Source organism: Periplaneta americana, chromosome 1 (genome assembly GCF_040183065.1).
Source record: "Periplaneta americana isolate PAMFEO1 chromosome 1, P.americana_PAMFEO1_priV1, whole genome shotgun sequence".
NCBI lineage: Eukaryota > Metazoa > Arthropoda > Insecta > Blattodea > Blattidae > Periplaneta > Periplaneta americana.
In genome coordinates, this window is record NC_091117.1 from 41,210,278 (window position 1) to 41,233,621 (window position 23,344).

Sequence of the window (23,344 nt, forward strand, 5' to 3'; positions counted from 1 at the left end):
TTTTAGTGGAATATTCATTTTTACGAAGTATTTGATGATACTGTTGTTGTTTAGTCAACTGTCAGAGGACAGGTTTGAACCTCACAAGTGACACCAACAAGACATCACTCATGAGTCAACTAAGATAATTGAGTATGTTGGCCATTGAGGAGATTGAAGGTAATATAATATTTATTGTGATTTTAATTTTTAATTCCTAAACAGCTTTCTTTTTTTTGTGATAAAACTAATATGTTTTATTTTAATACTTATTCTGCGTATATTTAATAAAATACTTAATATTTATTGCTCCCATTTGTCCTTTTTCGGGGTCATTCGACCGGAAATGATTTATAGTTTCGTTTTTTAAATTAAGTTTTTTAGTTGCCTCATGAGTGAGACCTTATTGTCATGAGGTTCAAACCTGTCTTCTAACAGCTGACTAAATAACAGTAACAGCTATATTTGTGAATCGTGGCAGACAGATTTTTGTAAGAGGGGTGATATGTTACCGTAATTTCAAATTGAAAACTCGGTAAAAAATAATGTCTTAGGGAAGTTAAAAGATTCGTAATTAGGTCGATTTATCTCCTGACTTATTGTATGTCCAATTTATCTTCTCGTTAGATATAATTATAGAGAGATATAAAGAGTTATAAATATGGGTACAATACTTCAGAATCAACTTTGCTCTTCAGATATCGATCTCAATCACAATAATAAAATTACGGTATCCTTTTCTTCTCTTGATCGTTGTCCCTTTTCTTTTCGCGAAATTTCTCTCTTGCTTGTCACTTCATTTTTCTTTCTCAGTATTTTCTTTTCCTTCACTTTACCCCTTCTTCGCCCTCTTTACCCCATCTTGTCATCCTTTCTCTCTTCTTTGTCTTCCTCTTCGTTTTATTTTTCGTATTTTTTCCTTGCCTTTCTCTTGTTTTTTTCTCTTCCTCCTTTTCCTCGTCTTTTTCTTTGCTCTTCTTCCTCATTTTTCTCTTTGTTCTTTCTCTTTCCTCTCCCTCCTCGTCTGTCTGTTCTTATTCCTCGTCTGTCTCTTTGCTCTTTCTCGTCTGTATCTTTGTTCTTCCTCGTCTGTCTCTTTGCTCTTCTTCCTCGTCTGTCTCTTTGTTCTTCTCCCTCGTCTGTCTCTTTGTTCTTATTTTTCCTCGTCTTTCTTTTCGCTGTTATTTTTCCTTGTCTTTCTCTTTGCTCTTCTTCTTCTTCGTCTTTCTTTTGCTTTTCTTCCTCGTCTTTGTCTTTGCTCTTCTTCGTCTTTCTCTTTGCTCTTCTTCGTCTTTCTCTTTGCTCTTCTTCTTCCTTATCTTTCTCCTTGCTCTTCTTTCTCGTCTCGTCTTCCTCTTCCTCACACACATAATATTTTATATTTGGTCTGTAATCATATCCGTCAGAAAGCTTATGCGAGTAGTTACATTGTTGCAGTGTTAAAATGTAATCTCCATTACCAGAAAGCATACCTGATTACATTACATTCCAGGTCTTTACCACATTGTGTCGCACCTCACAGCAAGTCCCAAAGTCTACCCAGCAACACTTCAATTAAGAGCTACGACTCCATTGTGTTCGACCCTCTGAGAGTGTCTCCAGAGGACTTCGCAAGTCAGCTCACACTGCTCGACTTGCCCGCGTTCAGAGGCATCGCTCCCGAGGAGCTGGCGAGCTGTGGCTGGAACAAAAAGAATAAACTGACTGTCGCTCCAAATGTTGTGGCGTTCACAAGGAGGTTCAATCACGTAAGTATACTTAGCCTACGTTATTTTAAAATTGGTCATGTTTATCGTGATATGTGCGATATTGATTTTAGTGTGAATATGTAATTTGTAAAAACCCACCACCACCACCACCACCACCACCACCACCACCAGCTTCAAAGAATGAGCCTACAGTTACGTCCCGTCTCCATGGCTCAACTGGAGTCTCCAGCATTCTCTTGGTTTCCCTGAGTGTTGTGTGTCCATTTTTTATCCATATTCATATTACTGGGAGCATTATTAATGATGAAATGTGTTTTAAAAATTATTTGCGATTTCCTAATGACATCGTCTACATAATAAGTTTGATAATATTAGTGATAAAGGACACTCCTAATTCCTTTATTGATTTATTTGCATTTGTCAGTAGTTTTCTTTGTGTTCAAATACATACTTTGCACTAATCCTAATTAGATGGTGTCATCCCTTTATACTTAAGAACTACCCATAACGTTAGCCTATCTACCAGATCAAACCCCCAAAAACAGAGGATATAGGAATGATCCCCCCTACACCATAGACGAACTTGGAGGGCAATGTAAGAACAGAAATTGCAAGCCTTACGGAGATAGAAATTTTGCGTATTGATAACAGTTTCATCAAAATATATCAGGAATAAGTGAATGCAAACGGCCATCACTTTGGACAACACCTAGAACATAGCTAGTATTCATTAAGAAATAAAAATGTAATTGTGTGCATGTTGTTATTAATCAAATTTATGTGATAAAAATACGCGGAAAGTTACTAATCGATAATGACGTAATCTACGCCGGCCATGCAAGCATGTCTGATGCTCGTGTTCCCGACCGGGAGCCAAGTTGAATCCTCTGTGCTATTACTATTACTACTACCACTCTGCCACAATCGTCAATCACTACTACCGTATTGGCCCGAAAAGAAGCTAAACCCTTAAAATTCGAGGGGAGAACAGGAAAAAGAAAATATTCAGAGGAATTGAGGGGAGAAAAATTACCTGTAGCAATAATTTTATTCTCTATACCTATTTAATATTTGGAAAACAATATATACACACACACCACAGGATTTCCCTTCAATATACGTTTCTTTTCTTGACAGGAAAGGTCTCAATCATTATTAACTTCGATAATAACAAGCAAAATTTTTTCTTAACATATAGGCACAGTGTTGTTATGTATTCAACACATTTTCGTTGCCCTAGACACTGATATCACTGTTGTCATTCCTGACTTCACTATTCACTTCATGATTTTCAAACAGTATACGATGATGCAATGTCGTAAAAGTTAGTGTCACAAATATAAGTCGTACCTTGACTTTTCACAGTTTAAATTTGGCTAAGGAGTGTTGCTGCAGCTTATTTTCGGACCATTACGGTAATATTGCTGCTGCTACAGTACTACTCCCATTACATACTACTACTACTACTACTACTACTACTACTACTACTACTACTACTACTACTACTACTACTACTACGCACTACTACCACTACCACAATCACTACTACTACCACTGCATGTATTGTGATTTATCGTGGAATTTATACCTCACAAAGTTTTCTGTCCTATATAGGTACTGTTTATTTTTTTCAGGTTAGTTTTTGGACTGTACAAGAAGTTCTAAATGGATCCTCAGCCAAACAACGTGCAGAAACGTTAGGGCACTTTATCCGTATAGCAAAGAAATTGTACGATTTAAATAATCTCCATTCTCTGTTCGCAATAATTTCCGCATTGCAAAGTGCGTCCATATACAGGTAAGTACTGGTTGTGACTTACATAACCATTTGTTTTCATTTGCAAAACAGAAATTTTTCTTGTACTGATGTGGAATATTTGTGTTATGCAGGTTGAGTAAGACCTGGGGTTGCTTGTCCAAGAAGGAGAAGCAAACATTTGATCGACTAGCCGAAGTGTTCTCAGATAAAAATAACTGGCGTAACCTCCGTGACCATATGGAAAGTCTGAAACTGCCATGTGTTCCATACTTAGGTTTGTATCTGCCTCACTTTCTCTGTTGCTGTAGCTTAGTCTACTCAGTAACTTCCACAAATTACATAGACAGTAAAGAATACAATAAGTAGAGACGGGACGAAAAAAAAAAATGTACTAATGATTGGGGCCTACTGTGTCAAGCTTCGAATTATCAGCCTATATTATTTGATCTCAGGAAAGGCATTTGAATTAATGGCACGAATGCAATGAGACAACAAGAAATCAATATGCTTGATGACGATGACTATATATTCGACGACGTTAATGATGACAGAAACGAAACAGATGACCGCAACTATTGATTTGGAGACGAAGACGACTACGGTGACTGATTCCAAAATGGAGGTGACTGATACGGAGACAGACGGAGGCTACTGATTCGGGGATAGACTGAGGCGATTAATTCGGAGACAGACGGAGACGACTGATTCGGAGATAGTTGGACAGCTGATTCCGAAGTGGAACCGACTGAAGTCCTGTTCAGACGGTACGGGAACTCGTCGAAACGGACATTTATTCGAACCGATTTCGTGAAGACAGCAGTGTAAATATGGTTAAATTTTTTTTCCGTGCATGAGTTTAATTTCTTTGGTTGTTGATGCCAGTACAAAATCAGAAGTTGTATTCACATCCATCGTCTACGAAGTATTTAACTAAATTTCTGTGTCACTTGTGAGGTTCAAATCTGTCTTTGGACAACTGACTAAACTACAACAACAACAACAACAAATTTATGCACGAGGAAAGGTCGAACGGCATGTACACTGTCGTCCGCACAAAATCTATTCATTTCGGCGAATTCCCGTACTGTAGGACGGCCTGATGCGGAGGCGACGACGACGACGACGGATTCTGATGCGGAGATGACGACGATGACCGATTCGGATATGGAGACGAAGACCATGACTGATGCTGATACTGATCTGTGGACGACGACGTATTTGTAAAAAAAACTACAAACATGTAATAATTACCTCTGTGCGCCTTCATTGTTTATATAGGAGCTATCGTTTTTTTTAGCACTGGTGATAACAATAATTGTGATATCGACGACGAGGTAATGGTTTTTTTTATTTTAATTTTACAAAAATTAACAAAATTACACTACCGAGACAGAATTAAGTTATACAAGTAGGCTACACACACATGTATGGACAACTTTAGACATCTTTATAACTTCTGGACTTGTGTAGGATCATAAAATAATGTAATAAGAGAATAAAACCCAAGCCAGGATATGCCTCAGTTGCAACATATTGGTATGACCAAAGTTTTCACTAAAATACCGGGAAAACAGGCTAACCCCTACGTACATGCACATTAGAAAGTCTAAAGCATAGGAAAATATTACCAGTTTATATATAAGTAGGAATAAATCATTATAATCCTCAATTTGACATTCATGAAGAAGTGATACTCATGACTGAGATGTTGCGAGTCCAGTGCAGACAGCATGTTGAATGTATTATCTTGTCTGCGCAGGCTTATTTCTTACGGATCTCACATACATAGACATGGCTCACCCACACTCTGGAGGACTGGAATCAGAACAGCGGCGGCACAAGATGAACAACATTCTGCGAGTGATCTCAGATTACCAGCAATCTGATTATTCCCACCTGGTCCACTTGCCACACATCCAGAACTACCTTCGTAGTGTGAGGTACATTGAGGAGCTTCAGAAGTTTGTTGAGGATGATCAGTACAAGTAAGTAAATAATAAATATTTATACTCTACATACACTGACGAGATGCACAGTTATTTGAACAGTTAAGAGTGTAGAATGACCAGAGTTCAGTGTCTGGTCAATCCAAGTGCACTTTGTGGTTAATGAAATTGGTTGTCTGGCACCACAACTGCGTTGTCTAAGGCAGTAGAGTTCAGAAGTGTCTGAGATGTAGGGTTTTTACCTTTCATTTTTTCAGAAATAGGGAAAAAGTTGGAGATTCTTTACCCATAAGTTCAAGGTTTTTTCTTTCTTTCTTTTCTTTTTTCTTTTAATAGCTGCATACTGTTTTACACTTCAACATAACATTACCAAACATATGTTAGTACTGTAAAACTTAGTATATTAATATACACGGTGGTTACAAATTTTTGGACGGTTTCAGAAGGCTATATTTTCACCAATATTGAACATAAATACATGCTCTTACCACCATTTGAAAGAGGGAAGCTTAAAGTTTTATACTGACCTTAGATGCACTCGATGTGAGTCTCCACGTGTAATACAGCAGACATCCAGGAGATGATCCTATTCTTACCAAACCCTCTCAAGCATGGCTTGTGTGGCATTTCTGATTGCTGAGTTAATGCGCCTTCTCAATTCAGCCAATGTTACTGGAAGTGAAGCTATGTAACATTGTCCTTGACGAAACCCCATGGAAAGAAATCACACTGTGAAATCCGGTGAATGGGGTGGCCATGTGCAGAAGGTGCTGTCTAAGTCTCTTGAACACCCAATCATCTATCGTCTGATATCTTCTTCTGCCCTGAATTCTTCTTCCATTCACCATTTCTTCCTATGCATCCTTCAGCAGACTGTTTCTTCTCAGCCAGTGACCCAACCAATTTCCTTTTCTCTTCCTAATCAGTTTCAGCATCATTCTTTCTTCACCCACTCGTTCCAACACAACTTCAATTCTTATTCTGTCTCTCCATTTCACACGCTCCATTCTTCTCCATATCTACATTTCAAATGCTTCTATTTGCTTCTCTACACTTCCTTATATTGTCCATATTTCTGTCTCCATACAATGTCACACTTCACACAAAGCACTTGCCTAGTTTCTTCCTTAGTTCTTTTTAAAATTATAAAAGTTTAAAAAAATCTTGATACTTTTATATTTCGTAAAATAAGAACCAATGTAATAATATACCTTCCATTCAACAGACTCCGTCCACACCGAAAAAGGGGGAGGGGGAAATGCTACATATGAGTAGATTGATAGAGTTTGAAGTGTTAATTGTATCTGTTTGTTGTTGCAGACTGTCTTTAAAGCTGGAACCTCCTTCACCTGCTCCAAGTTCTTCCAGTTCCAAGGAGTCGGTGAGTGACACAGTGGCTTCGGTAGCCTCTCTGAATCTCTCCCCTGCCAAGGGTCTGTCCTCAGGGTCCCTCCGTCTGCAGGCGACAGCGGCAGGCGCTGCAAAGTTCGTGCCAACACATAGGAAGTGCCGTAGCTTAGGAACGAAGTGAGTGGCTTCAATTGGACGCAATGAGCTATTTACCACTTGTGTATCATTATAAATTAGTTACTACTTTAACCCTGCTTTCTGATAAGTGCTTCTTCCATTCTGTTCTGTTATACTAATGTCAGCTTGCTCACATTACTTGTCACGAGGTTATAGAATCGAGTGTTGCATTATTGTTTATTTGGTAATTTGCCAAGCCGAGCACTGAGGAAGCTCAAGCTGCCATAATCATAGCACAGCTGTGAGCCAAGTCATCCATTCATCCATTAAGCTATGCATCCAGTATGTCGACAGTTTTAAGTTTTTTTTCTCTATTGCCTGTAATTGAATGATAACTTTGGATCAATATATATGTAACCATTGCTTTCAGTTCACTTGTTCAATATTCATGTTGGCACATTACACATACTCTCAAGTAATAATGACTCGGGTATATCAAAATGGTAGCATAGGGAATAAAAAAACATAGAATGTACGCCTAACACTAACACACTCTCATAAATGATTATGCCACGAAGAGAGCGATCAGTAGGAAGATTCACAAAAAGATGTGATAATACGAAAATGAACGAATCTGAAGATCTTAAGCTTGAAGTTGATGAAGTTTGATGATTATGATGGTGATGTTGGTGATGACGTCAATAACGATGATAGTGACAACGATAATGATAACAGCAATAATTACGGTGATGATAATATTTTTAATAGCAGTAATTAATAATTATTATGTTGGCGCTAGTGATGGTAATGCTTATGATAGTAGTATGGTGGTGGTGATGATTGTGATTATGATGGTGATAGTGAGATTGTGATGATGATGATAATGATGATGGTGATGGGTTTGCACCATGGACTTGTATCAAAGAGACTGAAGTTCAATTCATGGCGATATTTGTATGCTACAGAGTTATCGAATGGCAAGTTTTATCCCATTACTTCAGTTTGATCTACTTTATCATCACACCATTGCTTTTTTTTTATCGCCTACTTAAATTATTTTACCCGTATCAAAGATTCGTTGTGAAGAACTGGTGTTATTGATTGAAGTAGTAAAAACATACATATTTTTTATCACATATTCATTATATATGAGGTCTCGCCTACCTCATTGAATATTACACGACTACTATGAAGTAGCCAACGAGTATCATCATCATTTAATTCGAGAAAAATTCGTTCCGGCACCGGGAATCGAACCTGGGACCTCTCAGCTCTGCACGCTGAGTGCTCTTTCCAACTGAGCTATGCCGGGAAACGATCCACGGTGCCGGCCAAACTCCTTTCGTAATGTTTTACGGCCTTACTACCTGCACTTTAGACAATGTAAGTCATACATGCAGGAGCGCATATTTAAAATGACTTTTATGGCCATATTCAACCTCAGTTTATGACAACTGCTAACAGTTAATACATCACGTATTCATTATATATGAGGTCTCGCCTACCTCATTGAATATTACACGACTACTATGAAGTAGTCAATGAGTATTATCATCAGTTAATTCGAGAAAAATTCGTTCTGGCACCGGGAATCGAACCCGGGACCTCTCAGCCCTGCGCGCTGAGTGCTCTTTCCAACTGAGCTATGCCGGGACATGGTCCACGGTGCGGCCGAACTCCTCTCAATGTAATGTGGATTGTGTCCCGGCATAGCTCAGTTGGAAAGAGCACTCAGCGAGCAGAGCTGAGATGTCCCGGGTTCGATTCCCGGTGCCGGAACGAATTTTTCTCGAATTAAATGATGATAATATATTTTCCTTCCCTCCAGAAAAATAACAAATTGTACACTGCAGACTTAAACAAGACACAGCATATTGAACTGCTAGACCATCATCGTATTTCCACACAAGACACCTAAATTTAAATCATTTCGAGTCCAATTGAAATTTTTGGTGAAGAGAGATGGTATCTAGGGCAGGTTTTCCAGGGCAGTTTGTTTCTTCTGTCACAACTCGCCATTTATCCAATAACTATGATCGTCATTGTTCTGATGTAATGTAGATCAACAGCTTCGGCATGATATTCCCAGAAAGTGCCATTTGCAATCCTTCATCATTCCAAGTTAACATTGATGAAATGTGTTTTATTGTGACATTTTATTTGGGAAGCTTTATTTTTTCTCCCCCATTGGCGCTACAGCCCAAAATGGGCCCTGGCCTTCTTGATTCTCTGCCTCCAATCTTCTCTATCCCGGGCTCTCACTTCCCAATTGCTACACTTCAGTAGCTGCTGACAATCTTCCTTGATTGAGTCCTTCCATCTTTTCCTAGGTTTTCCAATAGGTCTTTTGCCATATATCTGATCCTGCATAGCCATCTTCGGTATGCTTGAATTGTCCATTCTCTGAACATGTCCAGCCCATTCCAATTTTTTGAGATTTCACTATTACTGAAATCTCCAAATCTTTGTATCTATTGTAAATTTCTTTGTTATGTCTTATTCTCCAGATCCCATTATCTCTAACGGGTCCGAGAATTCTTCTTAACACTTTCTTTTCAAAACTATTGATTATGTTTTCTGCTTTTTTGGTCATAACCCATGTTTCGCATCCACAAATTAATAACGGACGTATCATTGTCTTGTAAAGCCTCATTTTGGTATTTGGGTGAACTTGTTTAGATTTGAACATGGGTAAAAGATTATAATAAGAATGATTAGCTTTAAGTATTCTGTTTTGTATTTCCTGATTTTCATCGTTTGTATTGTTAATTATCGTTCCCAGATAATTAAAATAGTCCACTCTTTCTATTTTGTGATCATCTATGGTAATGCTGGCGGTCACTGGACACGTTGAGTGTGTTTGTATCAGAGTCTTTGATTTGTCACAGTTAATGCTCAGGCCCACCTCTTTGGAAGATTGTTTTAGGTTTTGATAGGTATTTATTAAGTCTTGTTGGGTTCTAACCATTATATTTATGTCGTCAGCATAAGCAGCAAGCTGTACTGATTTGTATATTAGCGTACCGTTGGTATTCATATTCAATTTCCTTTTCGCGTACTCCAGGGCCATGTTAAAGAGCAGCGGTGCTAGCCCATCTCCTTGTTTTAATCCTCTTCCTACTAATTTTGATTGTGATATTTCTGTCTGGATTTTGATTTGAAATACTGTATCTTCCATTGTCATTTTAATTAATCTTATTAACTTTTTTGGTATTTCAAAATGTAGCATTATTTCATAAAGTTTGTTTCTATTAATGCTATCATAAGACTGCTTGAAGTCTACAAATATCTGGTGAACGTCTATATTGAATTCCCAGCATTTTTCCAGGATATTTTTAACTGAAAATATCTGGTCCACCGTCGACATCCCTTTCCTGAATCCTGTTTGGTATTTACCTATTTTTTCTGCGTATGATTCCAATTTCTTCCTGAGGATGACTGTGAAAATTTTATATCTTGTGCATAACAATGAGATGCCCCTATAATTATTACATAAGAATTTATCTCCTTACTTGGGAAGCTTACTGCTGGTGTAATCCATTTAACATAACATAAGCAATGCTGCCACCTCTGATTGAGGTTCTGGCTGATATGCACATCTATTATCAGGCAGTACATCTCACTTGACGATGTGTGTCAGAGGAAGAACAATAATTGTTTGTATGCATCTGAAGTCTGATTAGTGAAATATGTAGCTAATCGGCGATTGTATGCAATGTAGGGGAAAGGAACTGGCCACCCTACCCCATTATCTCCTGGCCTAGTTGCCTCATGAATGTTGCCTTATTGGTGTCACTTATGAGGTTCAAACCTGTCTTCGGACAGTTGACTAAACATGAACAACAAGTAATGCTGCAAGGAGGTAAAAACTTTCTACTCTATAAAAATGTTCAGTCTCAAACATACCTTTCGAGTGTGCCTAAAGAATCAGTAGTAGCTTCATGCCGATTTTACACTGATCGTGATTTATTAGCACAACACCGACATAGAATCTATAGAAGACTATCCTATATACAAATCCACATCTCATGATTTTCTAAAAACTGAACAGAAATATACAAGCACAATATTACATTTTTGGATTACGTTAGGAAGCAAGAGAGAAAATGGTGCAAGCCAATTAAGCATCTTCATCATTGAACTATTAGGCCTATTCCTCATAAAGGAAGACCATAGAGTAGAAACGATATTATTTATTTATTTAACCTGGTAGAGATAAGGCCATCAGGTCTTCTCTTCCCCTCTACCAGGGGATATTAAGTACCCATCATAAAGAGGGTGGGACAGGAAGTAGTAAAATGGCGACTTAAATATATGTGTAATGCGTCCACCACTTTGGAGTAGTGCTCGGCATGTCTCACTGCAAAACTAGTGAGTCCGGGATCGAATCCTGGTTGAGACAAGTCGCCTGGTTGAGGATTTTCTGGAGTTTTTCCTTAACCCCATAAGAGCAAATGTTGGGCAACTTTCAGCGCTGGACCCCAACTTCATTTCGCTGTCATCACCTTGATCTTCGTACATTCTGCCTACTCCATACTCATATATCATATGAGGCTAACAGAATCCGACCTAATGGGTGCCCCAACTTCAGAACAGGATTCTTTATAATCGTAAAAAAGTCGGCAGAGGCACAAATGGCTACATGTCAATATGCACGGCATTAGTTGAAAAAAAAAAGTAACACTTTTAAAACATGTCTCCAAAGGTGAAACCAATAAAGAGTAACAAAACTTTTTAAACGTTTACCACCTTATCATTACGGAAAATAAATGGCCAAAAACTCTAGAATATTTTAACTGCCAATGAAATTTCAAAACAACTTTAGAAGAGGTGTAGATTGGACATCTTCCATTGCTGGTAAAAAAAAAAAAAAGTAAATCACGACGTTTCAAAGATTGACTATATCTTAGTCTTCAGATGAACAAAAATAAGATGGGAACGGTATCCTAGTATTTGTGGTCATTACAAACAATCCTCTAACTGATCAATGCTTGCCAGAAGAGTGCGGGGTTATATAGGCTAAAGAACAAAGATCGTTTATGGGGCTTGCAAGACAAAACAATAAAAGGAACAAAGAGAGAAAATTAAACAAGATAGATATGTGGAATATGGAAGGATTATATACTGGAAGTAAACGTTACAGAACACTTGTCTTGAAAACTTTGTATGATATTGTCTATTATAATCCTGGACTCTATTCTGGTCATTGTTGATTAGTCAAGCGGATTTAGCTGTTTGTAATGACCCCAACGAGTAGGATATCCTTCTCAGCCCATTTTCTCATCTGAAGACGAAAATGGAACCAATCTGCAAAATGCCATGGTTTTGTTTTTCTTTATCAGTAATGGAAAAAAAGTCCAATCTATACATATATTCATATATGAGATCTCTCCGTCCTTATTGAATAATCAAGATTACCTATATGTAGTCAACATGTAGATACCTATTATTAGAGAAAAATTCGTTCTGGCACCGGGAATCGAACCCAGGACTTCTCAGCTATGCACAGTAGATGAAAAGAGCACTCAGCGCTCTTAGCTGAGAGGTCCTGGATTCGATTCCTGGTGAATTTTTCTCCAATAATAGGTATCCAATCTGTACCTTTTCTAAACAATCCATTCATATTTTCTCCCTCATTTAATTCAACTTAATTACTAAATTGCACAGACAGATAGAGACTTAACTTGAGTGCATGGTAAAATCATTATAAATCTACTAATATTTAAACTGTAGGTGAACAGAAAGTTACAGTCGTAATTTAATGTAATTTTGACAACGATCTAATGGATCATTTAAGAATATTTTAAGTGGTGAAACATAACTTTAGGTGCATAGTTTTTTTTTTTTTTTTTTACTCAGTGTTATATACTACGTGAAAAAATATTTTTATATTTGCATATATATATGAGTATGAGTGCACACTTCTCAAAAAATTAGGAGCATAATTTTCTTGTCGGTAGACCTTAATAGGATAATCTTCAAAATATGCTGTTATAATACCGTTTCTAAGATTAGTTATGGAATAAAAGAAACTCATTTGGATTGTCAAAAATCACTCTAATTAGAATTAATATTATCGGTAAAAATATTTAAAATTCTTGCTTCAATACTTACTTATGGCTTTTAAGGAACCGAGAGGTTCATTGCCACCCTCGCATAAGCCCGCCATTGGTCCCTATCCAGTCTCTATCATCATATCCCACCTCCCTCAAATCCATTTTTATATTACCCTCCCATCTACGTCTCGGCCTCCCCAAAGGCATTCTTACTTCAATACCATAATAATATTCCAATTATAGGATACCGTAATTCTGAAAGTCTACAAAAAATTTCAGCTTTCTAACATTTTTTTTGTGAGATTTGTGCACTATAGGCCTACGCAAATGTAATATTTTTCACTTAGAATGCAATAGTATGAGTATGTAAAGAACTGTACACTTAAAAGTTATGTTTAACACCTGAAAATCTTCCTAAACGATCTATTATAATGCTGTAAAATTTATAGTTGCAACTTTTTGTACATTTACAGTATATTAGCAATTTATAATTTTTTTTTTCCGTACGTTCATGTACAAGCCCCTAAACGTAGCACTAGAACATAGCTGTGATACAGTAATGTGGACAAAGCGCACTAATAGACTGAAATTGGTTATCACCTTCACTTCTGTCATTAACAGCAAGGTGTGTGAGCAGCAGTGACATGTATGGTTTGTTTCTCAGATTTCGTAGCACAAGTCTTCCTCGCAACTTCCATAAACAAGGTCACCATCAGCAAGGTTATTACCATCAACCTGGTTGGGTACCCAGTGGGTGAGTCCCTGACTTGGTTTTGTCACAGATGTCATTGTGTTCTCTTTCTTTTGCAGCATGAATCATCATCATTATTGCCAGCTGTTGCACGGCTTGTTCATTATAGCTGTCCTTTTTTTAATTCACGGCATGTACTTGTTCATTTTCGTTCAAACCTACGTTACTACTGTACTGTACTATATACAGCTTGTACTTAAATGTGAGCTGAACAGCTCCTAGAAATTTATTACATTTCTTAAACTTTTAAATAGTATATACCTATTGCATTCAATTTATACAGTATTTATGTAAAACCTTTCTCACCTCTCCTTCTGTCCTCCCTGCCTCTCTCTTCTCCTTCTTCCTCCTCCTCCTCCTCCTCCTCCTCCTAACCACTAGCCTTCTCTTCCTTTGCTTCCTTTTCTTCATCTAATTCCTTTTCATCTTCATATTTCTTCCCTCTTCTGTTACTTTCCTTCCTCATCATTATTTATTTTCTTTTCCTTTTCACCCTTCTTTCTTTTCTCTTCATTTTCAGTTTCTTCTTTTACTTTCCCTCTTCTTCAGCCTTTACTTCCTCCTCCTTTTCACTGTCCCTTTTTTTCTCTCCTCTTTATCTTCATTTGCTTCTTCCTCTTCATTTAATTCCCCTTTACCTTCATTTCTTCTCTCTTCTCTTTCCTTCTTCGCTGTCCTCTCCTTTCTTCTTCCCTTTTCCTCTTTGACGTCTTAGTCTTCACCCTCCTTCTCTTTTCTCCCTCTTTCTTACTAGTTTTTTCTCCTTACCTTCTTATTTTCACTTTTTCTTTCATTTTTATATTCAGCTTCCTGTCTTCTTTGTTCTCTTCTCCCACGTCTGTTTATCTTTCCTTTTCCTCTTTCTTCACTCACTGCTTTTTTATTTACTCCTTTTTCTTCTCCTTATCATTCCTGAATTTTCTATTTATGGTACTTCCACTTTTTCCTTTTGTTATATTATTCTATTTTTATCTTAACGTTAACATTTCTTTTTCCCTTCTCTCTCTCTCCTTTTTTCATTCGCTCACTCTTTCTCCTTCTTTTGCCGCCTCTCTTTTTCTCCTTACTCTTTTTTCTCACCTCCCCTTTTTCTCCCATTCTCTTCTGATTATCTCATTTTCTCTCCTTGTCCTCTCTCATTTTTCTCCCTTTCTCCTATTTCTTTTTTTCTTCCTTCTTCTGTTTTCTCTTTTTCTCATTTTCTCCCTTTCTCCTCTCTTTTTTTCTCTGCCTTTCTCCTCACTTTTTCTTTCACTTTCTTCTTTCTCTTTTCTTTCCCTTTTTCCCTTCTCTTTTTTCTTCCTCTAACCTGCCTTATTTTTCTTACTATCTCCTTTTCCTCTTTTAGCCTCTCTCTTTTTCTCTCTTCTTTCTTTTTTCTGTTTTCACTTTATTTATTTTACTTCTTCCAGTCCCCCTTCGTTTTCTCCTCCTTGAAAGGAAAGTTTCCATTCCCCACCTGGGAATACTGTAAACACGTAATATTGATATTTTGTTTATATTGTATCAGCTTTCCATGACATTTGGCCAATATGCACCGGGCCTTCATATGACTCAAATTGTAATTTTTATCACAGAATTAATTTTTAAAAAGTCTTCTGATTACAGTACGTTAAAAATACCTGTTACTTGATTATAATAAGACCTAGTGTAGAGAAAATTCGCAGTCTTTGATATAGTACAGTACTGAACTTTTTCCTTCTTGGTTCGGTATATCTACAGTGTCTGATGAAATAAACTTTCAATGTTCACAAGGATTTGTTTTAATGTATATATTTGCCTTACTAACCACTTCAGCAGCAACCTGATTTTTCAGTTATAGAAGTCTTCATGATTATAATGTTGTTCTGTTATTAAGGATAATAAGTATAAGCATTCAACTTTATTTTGTAATGACTTGTAATGGAGAAAATTGAACATTTCCTGTGCAATTAAATATAGAAGTGAGCTTCTTACAGTCAAAAATAACATATTTCATTATAATTTTCTTCTTACAGTGATTAGTTCTTTTAAAAGCATGCAAATTTCCTGATGACGTGGAATTGAATATATTACAATTACTATACCGTACTGTTGTAAAACCCACCTTTTGACCCAAATGTAAAAGTAGATGAATGTATTTAATTGCTGTATTACGAAAGTTAATTTATTTTAATTGTTTGCGTTTTTTAATATTATCTTGTCTGTCTGTTTCATATCTTAAATATCTTGTTTATTTCTATTATTCTTTAATCAAAATAACGCAATCTTCATATTTTAAATCCTTTGATTTCATGACCTTACATATACTTACTTGAAAAAATATATATATTTTTTGTTTTCTATCATTAAAATTTATTCACGAACTGAAAATTTCCAGTACCTACTTATAACATACGTGAGTCAAAGATCTCCATAATAATGATCTTCTTTCTTCATGCAGTGCCATAAGCATTGTCTAGTTTCTTTAAATTGATTTCTGATTCCGAAAAGATATACCATTCTCATAAAATTAGTAATATTAGGCATTTGCTTGCGTTATTTGCTTGGCCTGTCAATGCTGCAGCTTTCAATTTTTGTAATTTTATGCTGTAGGCAGTAGTAGTATTAAACACACTGATCCAGAATGTAAATAAATTACTTTTAAGAGTTGTACATTTTGTTACTAGGTATTTCAAAGAACAGTATTAGTTGTAGTAGTAGTAAACACGAGGATGTCAATATAAAATGGTGTTTAGGAATGTAGATATTTTTGTAGTCTCCGTCCATTTGCATTATATTATTTGTGTTTTCCTACATTTGTACATGAGCTACGAAAATTACGATTAATAACACCAGAATGGTAATGAAAATAGAATGAGCAGGCCTACTTTATGTGGTTGTAGTTTCTGACAATTTTTTGCTCTAAATGTTTCTTTTAGCAGCTGATTTGTTAGTGGATAGAGAAAAGAAGAACTTGAGATGAATCTCTTTATTTAATGTGATATATTGTATTTACTTGATAATAAGACCTCCTCGATTATAAGACCATTATAATTTTAGGAGGACATTTTATTCTTTTTGTATGCAAATATTTGACCTGTAAGTATATACTGTAATCTTACTTTAAAGACATTACAGTGAAAAAAAATCCAATTAAAGCAGATTAATGATGTATAGCATCACTTCTACTGTTTTTTCTGGGCATACCTGCGAACAAGGGATGGACTTAAATGCAGATTTTAATTTTCGTGAGGTATAAACATATGAATGTCGTTAGATTTATTAGAATACAGTTTGTTTTATTAAATAACCGTTACATAGCTACATTCCTTGTTCTCATTTTGCTCTTTCTTGCCTCGTTTTTAAATAGTACTCCAAATTGTCATATGGTTACAAGTTTCAAACTGAATCACCTAAAATATGTTTCCTATAACCATCACAGCTGTCAATACACCTAGATCATCTATGAATAGTGGCCATAGTTCGTGAAGGATATGAAAAGTCCTTCATGTATTTCTTACTAATGTTTTGGTTCAAATGCGCTCAGGATGTTTTTCACGATAGCAAAGAGATTAGTTTGAGAGGTTGCTTTGATTGCAATAATAGTGGTTGTAATAAAATATATGTGGAGGCCTCGTAGCTTAGTTGATAGAGCAACTGGCTACGGACTGGAAAGTTCTGGTTCAATTTCGCTAATGATGAAATTTTTCTTGTTGCCAAAACTTCCAGAGTGGCCCCAGCATCCATACTGTGAAAATGAATAGGCCTACCGAGTATTTTCTGGAGGTGAAAAGCAATCAGATTGTGGTGCCGACCACACCACCTCATTCTAGTGCCCAAATCACGAAAGCATGGAACTTAACCTCTATGCCTCATGCACCTTTGTGGTGCATAAAAAACATACCTTTACCAAATATACCTGAACAAAAAAAAAAAACCAAACAATCAGGTGCTTCTCTATTGGATAATAATAATAATAATAATGATTTATTTAACCTGGCAGAGTTAAGGCCATATGGCCTTCTCTAACACTCAACCAGGAGTAAAACTGCGTTACAAAAAACACTACAATTTTACACGCAAAACTGAATAAGATAATAATAATAAAATGCAAACAACAAGTAGAAATCAGACATAATATATAACATACAGAAAGAAATGAAAAAGCATAATACAATATGAACAGCAGGTCAAAATAAATGAGACATACAAAGTATAAAAAAAAATAAGACAATTATTGATAATAATAATAATAATAATAATAATAATAATAATAATAATAATAATAATAATAATAATGATGATGATGATAATGATGATAAAAATAAGAATAATAATAATGATAATAATAATAATAATAACTAGGTGGGTGTCATCAAAAGAGGAGAAAAGTTCCACACAGCTCCTTCATTGACATATCACACCATCGACTCTGAACAGTTTCTATTGAAGGCATAAAATCAAGATTTACTTAAGCATTAAAATACAGTATATTACAACAAAATACATGTTATTATTAAAGTAATAATAGCTTTAAATTTTTTGTCGCAGTATCTTCAACAAATCACCACAAGTTGTAACATACACGGAAGCAAGTTCAGCATCACAGCTTGGGGAGAAGCATCTTCTAGATGACTCGGTGCTGGAGGAGCAACAGCAGCAGGTGATACATAGCCACACGGGCTCAGTGCATCCGAACCCAGATTCACCGAGTGGCAGACACAAACATGACGAGAGTCCTGCTGGGGAAGAAGGCCAGAAGCTTCTCACAAGACATGGGTGAGTGACAACACGAGCTGCTTCAGGCATAAATTACTGATAGAAGCTTACATTAGTCACTTTTCTTGTCGTGTATGATGTGATAGAGAAATTGTTGTTGTTTTCTAATGCCAGGCGTTTGACAATAATGTCATTTGACCTCTTGCACTCCAATATTTTTCAAAGATATTATCATGACCAGCCACTGAAGCACAGATTTTGAGGTGTTCCGAATCCATTTCTTGGTTTCAGTTGCACAATGGATAGTTAGGGGACTGATATATTCCAATTCTATGCAGGTGTTTAGCCTAACAATCATGGCCTGTTGCCAATCTAAATGCAGCTACAGACGATTTTCGTGGTAAATCGGGAATTAACTGTGGATTTTGATGCAGAGAGTTCCATTTTTTCCCTTGGGATTGTGTTATCAAATTTTGTTTGTTGAAATCTAAGTATGTAGATTTAATAAATCTCTTCACAGAGTAATACGTAGATTTAGTAACAGGTCTGTAAGTAGCAGTGCTGCCCTTCTTTGCTAAAGCATCCGCATTCTCGTTTCCCAGGATTCCACAATGGGATGGTATCCATTGGAATACAATTCTTTTATTGAGTGATATTAATTGAGAGAGCATTTTAGTTATTGCTGCTGTTTGAGATGAAGGTGTGTGTTTAGAGACGATTGATAGAATAGCTGCTTTGGTGTCTGACAATATAACTGCATTCCTAAATTTATTGATGTGGCATAGAAGATTCCTGAGACATTCACTTATTGCAATGATTTCACCATCAAAACTTGTTGTTCCATATTCAAGTGATCTATAAAGTAGTGCTGAGAATTATATGCATAGAAAATCTTAAATTATTCACACAAATATGCAATAAAAATATCAAAATATGCACTTATATATTCACTAATAATTTGAGGTGTGGCACATTGTTTTAGAGCAGAGTGATCAGATGTCCTGGTATTTGGTACTTTGTTTCTATGTCTCGAAAAGTTTTTTCAGGAAGCGAAAACGTTCTGGTTTTCTTGCACAGATTGAAACATGTACCAGTTTCCTTGCACAGGTTGAAACATGTACCAGTTTCCTTGCACAGGTTCAAAAATGTACCAGTTTCCTTGCACAGGCTGAAATATGTACCAGTTTCCTTCCACAGGTTGAAACATGTACCAGTTTCCTTGCACACACTGAAAAATATACCGATTTCCTTACATAGGTTGAAACATGAACCACTTCCCTTGCACAGGTTCAAAAATGTACCAGTTGCCTTGCACAGGCTAAAATATGTACCAGTTTCCTTGTACAGGTTTCCTTGCACAGGCTGAAATACAATATGTACTGGTTTCCTTGCACAGGTTGAAACATGTACCTGTTCCTTGCACAGGTTGAAACATGTACCTGTTCCTTGCACAGGTTGAAACATGTACCTGTTCCTTGCACAGGTTGAAACATGTCCTGGTTTCTTGCACAGGTTGAAACATGTATTTGTTTCCTTGCACAGGCTGAAATATATACCAGTTTCCTTACACAGGTTGAAACAATTTTCTTTGTACCACAGCCTTGTCCAGTCCTTATTTCTTAACATACTTGTACCTCTTTTCGTACCTTTATCTCCTTTATGTTTGCTTTTTCCTTTTACGCTTTTCCCCATATTTACATTTGGAGCTATTTTTAATGAATTTTGTATGTGTAATTTCTTCTAATTCAAGAACCTTTCATGTGTTTAAGTTCTTTAATTTTTTTCTTTCTTTTTAGTTCGTCACTTTTACCAGATCCAGATGAGTTTGGTGAAGATATGGGTATGCAGTGTATACTTCAAGGATGTCTTCGTAGGAAAACAGTGCTCAAAGAGGGGAGGAAACCCGCAGTTTCCTCGTGGCAACGCTACTGGGTGCAGCTGTGGGCTACTTACCTTGTCTATTATCCACCAAAGTCTTTCAAAGGGCAAGTATCAGTTTCTTAATATTATGCAAAGTTAAGAAGTCACAACTTCGATATTACGTTTCAAAAGATTGGATTGTACCCCGTTCTTTTTTTATTTATTGATACTCATTTCAAGACAATCATCATGGAAGGAAGAAAGTCTGCTTACGGAAAAATGACATTTTTCAATTTATTTCTTTCTTTATAGAATACACTTTTCACTCTCTTATGGCGAGAGAAGTTTTTAAATATCTCTAATAGTGTCCAAGATAATATGCTGTTTAACATGCGCTCAAGGCACAAGTTACTTTACATGTCCCTTTAAATTTATCCTTTGCTACTTGTTTTTCGAAACTTTAAGTTTTACATTTGTTTTTCCTGATAACTGAAAAAATTGTAGAGATATTTTATTGGAGCTTTGCATGTTCGTTCGTTTTTGATGTCTTAACAACATAAGCTTGAATCTCAGGTGTCTTACTTTCAAGTTACTTTTAGAGAACCCGGAGGTCCATTGCCGCCCTCGCATAAGTCCCCAATCAGTCCCTATCCTGAGCAAGATTAATCTAGTCTCTACTGTCATATCCCACCTCCCTCAAATCTATTTTAATATTATCCTCCCATCTATGTCTCACCCTCCCTCCACAGGTTTCCCAACTAACACTCTATACGCCTTTCTGAATTCACCCATACGTGCTGCATGCCCTGCCCATCTCAACATCTGGATTTAACGTTCCTAATTATGTTAGGTGCAGAATACAATGCGTGCAGTTCTGTATTGTGTAACTTTCTCCATTCTCTTGTAACTTCATCCCTCTTAGCCCCAACTATTTTTCTAAGCTCCTTATTCTGGAACATCCTTAACCTCTGTTCCTCTCTCAAAGTGAGACTCCAAGTTTCAAGCTGTAGCATTTGTTCTTTATTGGAAAATAATTCATTCAGAGATAAGTAAAAGATTTTAATTTATAATGTTCATGCATTAATACGAACATGATTAAAAAATTAATAGATTTGTGAAAAATATCAGGGAAATACATATTGATTATGCAATTTTCATCCAGACTTTTGGAAATTAATGTTACTGAAAATATGCCAAATTTCATTTCACCAGAACAGAAAGATGTTAAATTAGACTTAATTTATATAAATGGAAAGATGTACCTCCCATCTTAATATTTTTGGGTTTACATGAGCACACCTGACGAAACCATCAGTGCAGAAATATCTGCAATATTACAGTAGTTTCATCGATTAAAATTAATATTAATAGAAAATTTAAACATGAAGTGAGCAACAAACTGGAAGAATCTTAATCAGAAAATAAACTCTGATCAACAAGTGTCAGTCACACCACTTAAATGCAGTACTTTCAAGAAAAGGTGCCAGAGTTCTTTTTAGAATAACAGGACATGATTTAGACTTTTTTTTTTTGGCTGGTAAAGTAAGAAAAACTCAAACATCTGGAAGGTTTAGATCTACCTTCATCTGAAAAAGAGTGTGAAGGATATCCTACATGTTGGGGTCAGTCACGTGAATTTAGTAATTTATAACAACACCAATGCGTACAATATTCTTCTCACCCAAAATTAATTTGAGAGTGAAAGTAGGTCCAACCTCCATACTGCTTAATGTGTATGTATTTTATATTGTATATTAACTGCTTTACAGTGTGTTTAGTTATGTTTATGGCATTCATTTTATTATAACTTTTCTGTGAATTTTTATAGGAGTGAAAGATCAGACTTCAAGCAAGAACCTTGCAAAATGGTGCCTGTAGGCGGATGGTCCGTTTTCTTGGGTGACAATCCATTTCAACCAGATTTATTTCAACTTACTGATCCAATTAGAGGTAAGAACGGCTTGTGTACATGCAGTGTGTAGAGATAAATGTTAAAATGTAACTGAATCTCAACTACATATTTTATCTTCGCCAGCAGTGAAAGAATTTCTTTGGAGAAAATATATAATTCTGATTTTGACAAATAATACAACTTAAGTCACTGAATGGATGAATAAATAAATGAGCAAGAAAATAAGTGAAAGAGTAACGTAAGTAAAAGAGAAAGTAAGTGAATGAGTAGACGAGAAAACATATGAGAATGCTTCAGTGAATGAATAAATAATGTGAGTGAATAAGTGAATTAGTGAATAAATGAGTGGGTGAATGAGTAAACGGGATGGTGAAAGAGCGAGAAAATGAGTTTATAAAGAAGACAGTGTGTGAGTGAATGAAGAATAAATAAATTAATTAATTAATTAAATGGCAGACTGAGTGAATGATTGAATTAATATACGAAACGGTGAGCAAATCAGTGAATTAATGAGCAAATATAAATGAGCGAATTAATGAATGAATTAATTACTTTGTGAATCAGTGAATAAATGAGTGAATTAATAGGCGGTCAGTAAGCAAGTAAATGAGTGTACTAATAGATAATCAGTAAGTAAATAAGAGTGAAGTAATAGGCAGTTAGTGAGCAAATGAGTGAATTAATGAGCTGATGTGTAAGAATGTAAATGAGTCAGTAAGTAAATGAAGAATGTGTATAAGCAAATGAGTAGGTGAATGTGTTTGCAAATAAGTTATAGAATTAATGGCCGAATGTGTGAGGAAATAAATGAATTAATCGGCGAGTTGTTGAGCAAATAGTGAATGAATTAATCGACGAGTTAGTCAACAAATACATGAGCGAATCAATAGGCGAGTAAGTGAGTGAATTAATAAGCGAATGAGTGAGCAAATAAGTAACTGGATTAATTGGCGAATCAGTGAGCACTTGAGTGAATTAATTGACGAATCAGTAAGAAAATAAGGAGTGAATTAATTGCCGAATCAATGAGTAATTGAGTGAATTAATTGGAGAATCAGTGAACGAAGAAGTGACTAAAATAATAGACGAATGTGTGATCAAATGAGAGTGAATTAATGAGGAAATCGGTGAGCAAATGAGTAAGTACATTAATGGAGAAAGAGTGAACAAATATGTGACTGGATTGATAGTCGAAACAGTGAGTGAATGAATTAATGGTCGAATC

At 36.0% G+C, this 23,344-nt stretch overlaps 1 protein-coding gene across 3 annotated transcripts in view; it reads left to right on the forward strand.

The window, feature by feature from the left end:
• RalGPS (Ral GEF with PH domain and SH3 binding motif) overlaps window positions 1-23,344 on the forward strand; it is a 356,648-nt gene that overhangs the window by 323,119 nt on the left and 10,185 nt on the right. For 2 of the 3 annotated variants that reach the window (XM_069818974.1, XM_069818967.1), the window contains 9 exons: window positions 1,472-1,727; window positions 3,323-3,486; window positions 3,579-3,721; window positions 5,207-5,432; window positions 6,714-6,920; window positions 13,581-13,670; window positions 18,180-18,407; window positions 20,144-20,332; window positions 22,036-22,157. In XM_069818974.1, the coding sequence (XP_069675075.1) occupies window positions 1,472-1,727; window positions 3,323-3,486; window positions 3,579-3,721; window positions 5,207-5,432; window positions 6,714-6,920; window positions 13,581-13,670; window positions 18,180-18,407; window positions 20,144-20,332; window positions 22,036-22,157 (1,625 nt within the window). The remainder of the gene's footprint in view (window positions 1-1,471; window positions 1,728-3,322; window positions 3,487-3,578; window positions 3,722-5,206; window positions 5,433-6,713; window positions 6,921-13,580; window positions 13,671-18,179; window positions 18,408-20,143; window positions 20,333-22,035; window positions 22,158-23,344) is intronic. The other variant, XM_069818983.1, reaches the window with a different exon arrangement.